Here is an 8,854-nt window from a genome sequence, read left to right as displayed (position 1 = left end):
TTGTCTTTTCTAGAGTTTCTATAAAAGGAATCAAGTACTATACACTTCTTTTTTTGTGTCTGGCTTACTTTGCTCAGCATAATATTTTTGAGAATTACCCATTATATATTTTTTATATAAATAGTTTGCTGCTTTTTTCCTACCAACTAGTATTTTGTTGTAGGGATGTAACACAATGTGTTTCCCATTCATTTTTGATAGATTTGTGGATTGTCTCTAGTGTTGACTTACTATGAAAAAAAAAAAAAAAAACTATCACAAAAAAGTCATGAACATTTGCAACAAGTCTTTGTATAGACATATGTTTTCATTGTTGTGTGTGTGTAAATACCTAGGGGATTGCTGGGTCATCTAGTAAGTAAATCTTTAACTTTATAAGAAATTGCCGAAATTTCCAAAGTGCTTTATGTTGCATTTCTACCAGCAAAGTATGAGATTTCCAGTTGTTCCACATCCTTGCCAACACTTGGTATTGTTTCTCTTTTTAATTGTAGGCATTCTAGTGGGTGGTAGTAAGTAGTATCTCATGGTTTTAATTTGAAATCCCGCAATGACAATGATGTTAATTAAGCATGTTCCATTTGCATATTTTCCATTTATATTTCTTTTTTGGTGATGTGTCTGTTCACTATTTTGCATATTTTTAATTGAATTAATATTTTATAATTGAACTCTAAGAGTTCTTTATATATTCCAGATACAAGCCTTTTGTTGGATATATGTTTTGTATATACATTTTTTCGATGGCTAGCTTTTTCTTTCTTTTCTTTTAATGCTCTCTTTCAAAGAATAGGAACTTTAATTTTGACATATTCCAATTTATCATTTTTTTTTTCCTTCTAGAGCACACAGTTTTGGTATACCATCTAGGAATTCTTTGCCTATACTTATGTCAGAACATTTTTCTTCTGTGTTTTCATCTTAAAATTTTTAGTTTAGCATTTACAAATTAAGCCAATGATCAATTTTCAGTTAATTTTTGTTTTTAACATAAGGCAATGTTCAAGGTTTATTTTCTTCCTGGGATATTTAATTGTCCTAGCAACATTTGTTGAACATTCTTTCCCGTTGGATTACTTTGGTATTTTTGTCAAAATTAATTGACCATATATGAGTGGGCCTATTTCTGGACCCTTTATTCTGTTCCATTGCTCCCTATGTCTATCCCATGTTAATAGCACACTGTGTCTATTACTGTAGCTTTATGGTGAATCTTAAAATAGTGTAGTTATTCTATTTTAGGATGTAGTATAGGAAGTAGTCTAAGTCCTCCAACTTTGTTCTTCTTTTTCAAAGTTTTCTGGCGATTTTAAGTCTTTGACATTTACATATACATTTTATTACCAGCTTGTCAATTTCTATTAAGAAAATAAACCTGGTTGTATTATGATTGGGATTCCATGGAATACTTGTATCTTAACAATGCGGAGTCTTTCAATCCATAAACATTATATATATATATCTTCATTTATCTAGGTCTTCTTTAATTTTTTCAGTGATTATTTTGTCATTTTTCATGTGTTAAATTTATCCCCAAGTGTTTTATATCTTTTGAGGCAACTGTAAGTGGTATTTGTGGTCTCCAGGATCCAAATTGGCTCCCAGTGATCATCCCCTTCTGGTATTAATGTCTTTGTGTAATACCCCTCCCCCAACACACACACACACACACACACACACACACTGTACCAGAGTTGGTCTGTGTGATCCAATAGAATATGGCAATAATGATGGAATGCCATCTGAGACGAGCTAATAAAAGGCATCATGGTGTCTTCTTTGCTCTCACTTGCATTGCTTGCTCTGGAACACATGGGAACAGCTCTGTTGGAAGGTCCAATGTGGTGCAAAACCAAGACCTTCATAAACTAGGAATTGAGGCCTCTGCCGACAAGATGTGAATAAACGGTTTCGGAAGTGGATCCTCCAGCCTCAGTCAAGCCTTGAGATTACAGCAGCCTTGACTGACATCTTGGCAATATCCCGAGAGACCCTGAGCCAAAGGACCACACAGTAAAGCTGCTTCCAGATTCCTGACTCTCAGAAATTGTGTGAGATAATAAATGTTTGTTGTTTTAAGCTGATAACTTGGTAATTTGTTATGTAGCAATTAAACTAATATAGTATTCTTTTTTTAAATTAATGGTATCTATTTTATTTCAATTTCTAATTCTTTGCTTCTAGCATATAGAAATTCTACTTTTTAAAAAATATAGACCTTGTATCTGATGTCCTTGCTAAAGTTAGTTCTTTTGCAGGTATCTTAGGATTTCCTTTATAGGCAATCACGTCATCTGTGACAAAGATAGTTTTATTTCTTTTTAAATCTGGATGCCTTTTATTTATTCTACTGCCTTATTAAACCGGCTAGGGCTTTCAGTATAATGATGAATGAAATGGTGAAAGAAGATATTCTTGCTTTGTTCTTGATCTTAAGGGGAAAACATTCAATCTTTCACAATAAGTATGATGTTAGGTGAAGTTTTTCCAGAGATGTTCTATTGAGTTGAGGAAGTTTTCTTGTGTTCTTAAACTTTTTTCCCCAATTCCTGTCATCAATACTAAATATATGGTTTTATTATGTAACAAATAGTTGTTATAGTGAGACCTATACACATACACAGAATTAACTATATTTACATTCATATAGAACAATATTTACATGTTTAAGTTACACTTTTGAAATCAGAAGATGTATGAGCAGCTTAAATTTAACAACAAAGAAAAGACAAATACACAGGACAAAATTGAGTTAACAGTAAAAATATTACTATCTCTTCTTGATACAACATGTATAAACTTTTTGTCAGAAAGTTACATCTTCTTAATCATATTATTTAAATCATTAAAATATGGATAGTACAGTGCAATTCTGCCAGAAATTTGTTTGGCAGGATCACAAACTAACATTTTTGAAAGCAAATCTAAACCACTTTCAACCAAGTTTTTGACATTTATTGCTAGACTTCCTGGTTTCCACTTGGGAAATGTATTCTTATAGGCCTTTTGGCCACTTTTTATTATTGGGTCTTGTCAAGGCTCTGAAAATTCTGAAGAGTTGATAAATTTCTGAATCCCCACGGAAAAGTGGCTTATTTGTTGCTATTTCTGCAAATACAGTGTCTATACTCCAAATGTCAACTGGAGTTGAGTAGTGAAGACTCAGCAGTACTTCTGGAGATCTATACACTACCTTATATATATGAAAGCGTGTATGAGTATATATGAGGTTGGACAATTAAGTTCTCAAACTCAGCCTAGAAAAAAATGCTACATACCTCATTGCTGAATATCACTACGGTCACCTTTGAAGTACTTCCCTTGGGAAGCTATGCACTGACACAGCGCCTATTCCACCCTTCAAAGCAATTTTAGAACTCTTTTTTTGGAATGGCCATCAGAGCTGTCATATTACACTTGATGTCCTGAATGCTATAAAAATGTCTTCCTTTCAATATTTCCTTTCTATTCGGGTAAAGAAAGAAGTCATTGGGGGCCATATCAGGTGAATAGGGAGGGTGTTCCAATACAATTATTTCTTTACTGGCTAAAAACTCCCTCATAGACAGTGCTGTGTGAGCTGGTACATTGTCATGATGCAAGAGCCATGAATTGTTGGTGAAAAGTTCAGGTTGTCTAACTTATTCATGCAGCCTTTTCAGTATCTCCAAATAGTAAACTTGGTTTGGTTAACTGTTTGTCCAGTTGGTACAAATTCATAATGAATAATCCCTCTGATATCAAAAAAGGTTAGCAACATTATTGCAACAAGTTTGTGAACTTAATTGTCAAACCATATATATCTATATCTCTATATATCTATATCTATCTATATATATATATACACACACACACACATACATACAGAGGGTGCCAAAAAAGTATACACATTTTAAGAAAGGAAGAATCTGTATTAAAATTACCCTGATGGTAACCACTTTGAGCACCTCTTGTAATTGCAGAAATCAAACGTGACTTATATTTATCTTTTGTTATCAGTGTATGTTGAGTATTACAATTTTAATACAATGTTTTCCTTTCTTAAAGTGCGTACACATGAGATGACATCATAAAAATGGCAGCATGAGATGAGCTTCTTGAAATCTCCCCTAGAATTTACAACAAATTGAACAACTGTAACTCCACAAAGGACTCCCTGCACAGCAGACAGGCAAGATGAAGAGTCACACTACTGAAATCATCTAAAGGTGGGCAAATTGCGTGAGCTGGCTGGGGGAGGAGGGAAGGGAGAAGTACGGAGCCGGAGCCGCGCAGGCGCAGGACGCAGACCTAGCTCAGTGCTCCCAGCTCGCTGTATCCCGGAACTACTGCAGCTGCGGGAGAGGGAGGAACTCGGACTGCTAGGGCTCCGTTTATGGCCCACAGGGCTGAGGGGGCAGCATATAACACGGCAGAACCCAATGCTCATGGTGGAGACCTCAAAGCAAAGACTGAGGGAAGAAGGCTGAAAATGGTGGTTTAAGCCCTCATTGCTGAGCAGAGAACGGAGCCTTAGGCACTGAGCCTAGCCGCCCCCTCCCTACCCTCCCAGAGCTCACCCCGCCTCCACCTGCCCAGTGCTAGAAGCGGAACAGTGGCAGTGTCAGATCAACAGAACAGAATATTCTGCTGTGAGCAGCCAACCGACAACTGGAGACCAACTGCCTCACCCCGGGGGGAGCGCAAGGCTCATAACACCATCATGAGCCAGGGAGCTGTGTCCTACACAACTAGACTGAGAAACAACGGCTTGAACCAGAGTGGGGGTGGGGGGAGGTGGAACAAGGGGAAAAAAAAAAAGAACAGAATATTTGTAGTTCTGAGAACTGTGGTATACAGACACGAACTTTTAGCCCAACTAGTTCTGGCAAAGGGGAGGGAGCTATGGAAGCAGGACTGGCTGTGGTGGTGGTCGCAGCCATTCTCTAGGCCACCTCTCACAACCCACCTCGCCCTTGTCCCCACCTATCTGGGTGGATCCCTGCAGGAGCAAACAGAACTGCTGAAACACATGGGCTCTGAATCTGGTGCAGGAAGAGCTTTGGAACTTCAGAAGCTCTCCACAACCCCCCACGGAGGTGGCGCCCTATGACCCAGGCAAACTGTTCACAGAGGAGAAGCATGCTTTCCAGGAAATCCCACCATTGTGTGAGAAGCCAGAATAGTGCAGAGAAAATATAACACTACAGTATGAAAGAGAATAAAAGGCTGCAGTTGAAGAGAAAATAAAACATTCTACCAACACCTAGTGGCAAACAAAAGAAAGACCTCTTTCTATCAGCCTGTTGCAGAACCCACTCCTGTAGACGTCTAGGAAGAGAAATAATAAATCATTAATAGCCATGAATAACCAAGGTAACAAGACAGCTCAGAAAGAAAATGAACTTAAGGATATGGAATTATGTGACTTAAATGACAGAGAATTCCAGATAGCAGTTCTTAAAAACTCAGCGAGATGCAAGAAAACACAGACAGGCAATGAACTCGGAAACACAATCAAAGAACAAAATGAACATTTTACCAAAGAGATTGAAATTTTGAAAAAGAACCAAATAGAATTTCTGGAGATTAAGAACTCAATAAAAGAAATGAAGAATGAAATAGCCAGCTTAGGTAGTAGAGTTGACCAGATGGAGGAAAGAATCAGTGACATCCAAGATAGAAATCAGGCAATGACACAGATGGAAGAAGAAAGAGACTTCAGACTTAAAAGAAATGAAAGACTCCACAAGAACTTTCTGACTCCATCACAAAGAGCAATATAAGAATAATGGGCATACCAGAAGGAGAAGAAAGAGAGAAGGGAACAGAGAATATATTCAAACAAATAGTTGATGAGAACTTCCCAAACTTGTGGAAAGAACTGGATCCTCGAATCCAAGAAGCAAATAGGATACCTAATTTTTCAACCCCAACCGGCTTTCTCCAAGGCACATTGTATCGAAGCTGTCAAAAATTAATGACAAAGAAAGAATCCTCAAGGCAGCCAGGGAAAAGAAGATGGTAACCTACAAAGAAAAGCCCATTAGATTATCATCAGATTTTTCAGCAGAAACTCTACAAGCTAGGAGAGAGTGGAACCAAATATTCAAATGACTGAAAGACAGAAATTATGAGCCAAGAATAATATATCCAGCAAAGATATCCTTTAGATATGAAAGAGGAATAAAGACCTTTCCAGACATACAGAAGATGAGGGAGTTTTCTAACACACAACCTGCACAATAAGAAATACTGAAAGAGGCTATTCGACCAGCATAAATAGGGATAATTTTTGACAACCAAAACATAAAAAGGGGAGAGTAAAGGTCTGAACCGGAATATGGGAATGGAGAAAGTAAGCATGCTGAAGAAAATGGAATACTCTAAATATGAAACTTTATTTTTAAAAAAATCTGGAACTGAAATATATAATGTAATAAAATAAGAAACAGAGGGAAAAACCATGCAATACCACCACACAGAAATAATAGACAACAACAAAAAGGAAAAGAAACAATGGAGACACAGTCTTACCAGAAAACCAAAGATAGAATGATAGGAAATCCTCACATATCAATAATCACCCTAAATGTAAATGGCCTGAACTCACCAATAAAAAGGCGAGTCCATCAGAGGAGCAGATTGGATAAAAAAAAAAACTAAACCCAACCATATGCTGCCTCCAAGAGACACATCTCAGCTACAAGGACAAACATAGACTCAAAGGGTAGAAATTGACACATCAAGCAAATGGTATCCAGAGAAAATCAGGTGTAGTCATACTGATATCAGATGAAACAGACTTCAGGATAAAAAAGGTAACAAGAGACAAAGATGGACATTTCATAATGGTAAAGGGGATTATACAGCAAGAAGACATACAGTCATCAATATTTATGCTCCCAATCAGGGAGCATAGAAATATACCAAGCAACTACTAACAGAACTAAAGGGAGAAATTGACCAAAACACAATTATACTAGGGGACCTAAATACATCATTGACAGCTATGGGCAGATCATCCATACAGAAAATAAAGAAATATCAGCCCTAAATGACACATTAGATGAAATAGACATAATTGACATTTATAGAGCACTTTATCCTAAAACATGAGACTATACATTTTTTTCTAGTGTACATGGAACATTCTCAAGGATAGACCATTTTTGGACATAAAACTAGCCTCAGCAAGTTTAAGAAGATTGAAATCATACCAAGCATATTCTCTGATCACAAGGCTTTGAAATTGGATATCAACTGCAAAAAGAAAGCAGGAAAAAATACAAATACATGGAGATTAAACAACATACTTTTAAAGAACGACTGGGTCAAAGAAGAAATAAGAGGAGAGATAAAAAATACATAGAAACAAATTAGAATGAAAATATATCCTACCAAATTTTTGGGATGCAGTGAAAGCAGTTTTAAGAGGGAAATTTATATCATCACAGGCCTATCTCACGAAACAAGAAAAATCCAAAATAAATAACCTCACGTTACACCTTAAAGAACTAGAAAAAGAAGAACAAATGAAACCCAAGGTCAGCAGAAGAAAGGAAATAATAAAAATCAGAGTAGAACTAAATGAAATAGAGAACAAAAAGTAGAAAAAATTAATGTGACAAAAAGCTGGTTTTTTGAAAAAAATTAATAAAATTGACAAACCCTTGGCTAGGCTCACTAAGATAAAAAGAGAAAAGACACTAAGAAACAAAATCAGAAATGAAAGAGGGGAAGTTATCATGGACACCACAGAAATACAAAGGATCATCCAAGAATACTATGAAGGACTATATGCCACCAAATTCAATAACCTAGAAGAAATGGACAAGTTCTTAGAAACATATTGTCTTCCTAGGCTGAACCATGAAGAACTGGAAAATCTAAACAGACCAATCACCAGTAAGGAAATTGAATCAGTCATCTGAAACTTTCCGAAAAGCAAAAGCTTGGGACTGGATGGTTTCACTAGTGAATTCTACCAAACCTTCAAAGAGGATCTAATACCAATCCTGCTCAAACTCTTCCAAAAAATTGAAGAAGAGACAATACTCCCTAACTCATTTTATGAGACCAACATTACCCTGATACCAAAACCTGATAAGGGTAACACACAAAAAAGAAAATTACAGACCAATATCTCTGATGAATACAGATGTAAAAATCTTAAGCAAAATTCTATCAAATCGAATGCTGCAATGCATTAAAAAGATTATTCATCACGACCAAGTGGGGTTCATCCCCAGGGCACAAGGATGGTTCAACATACGCAAATCCATCAATGTGATACATCACATAAACAAAATAAAGGACAAAAATCATATATCAATTGGTGCAGAAAAAGCATTTGACAAGATACAACATCCGTTTATGATTAAAACACTTAATAAAATAGGTATAGAAGGAAAATACCTTAACATAATAAAGGCCATATATGACAAACCCTCAGCTAGTATCATAATTAACGGTGAAAAACTGAAGCCCTTTGCTCTACATTCAGGATCACGACAGGGCTGTCCCCTATCACCTCTGCTTTTCAACATAGCGTTGGAAGTCCTTGCCAGAGCAATCAGGCAGGAGAAAGAAATGAAAGGCATCCAAATTGGGAATGAAGAAGTTAAATTGTCACTCTTTGCAGATGACGTGATGCTATATATAGAAAACCCTGAAGACTCTACCAAAAAGCTATTAGAAACAATAAATGAATACAGTCAAGTTGCCGGCTACAAAATCAATGCACAAAAGTCCATTACATTCATATATACTAAAAATGAAACCTCAGAAAAAGAAATAAAAAAACAATTCCTTTTGCAATTGCAACAAAAAGAATAAAATACCTAGGAATAAACTTAACCAAGGATGTGAAAGA

At 36.3% G+C, this 8,854-nt stretch overlaps 1 protein-coding gene across 1 annotated transcript in view; it reads right to left on the bottom strand.

Annotated features, from left to right (window-relative positions):
- Positions 1 to 2,814: 2,814 nt before the first annotated feature.
- Positions 2,815 to 8,854, bottom strand: part of LOC109448224 (cyclin-dependent kinase 1) — a 142,465-nt gene continuing 136,425 nt past the window's right edge. Inside the window, 2 exon segments of the mRNA XM_074329167.1 lie at positions 2,815 to 3,007; positions 3,009 to 3,189. Of these exon segments, the coding sequence (XP_074185268.1) occupies positions 2,815 to 3,007; positions 3,009 to 3,189 (374 nt within the window).

Source organism: Rhinolophus sinicus, linkage group LG03 (genome assembly GCF_036562045.2).
Source record: "Rhinolophus sinicus isolate RSC01 linkage group LG03, ASM3656204v1, whole genome shotgun sequence".
Taxonomy (NCBI): domain Eukaryota; kingdom Metazoa; phylum Chordata; class Mammalia; order Chiroptera; family Rhinolophidae; genus Rhinolophus; species Rhinolophus sinicus.
Note: the sequence above shows the minus strand (reverse complement) of the source record. Positions and strands in the feature narration are given on the sequence as shown.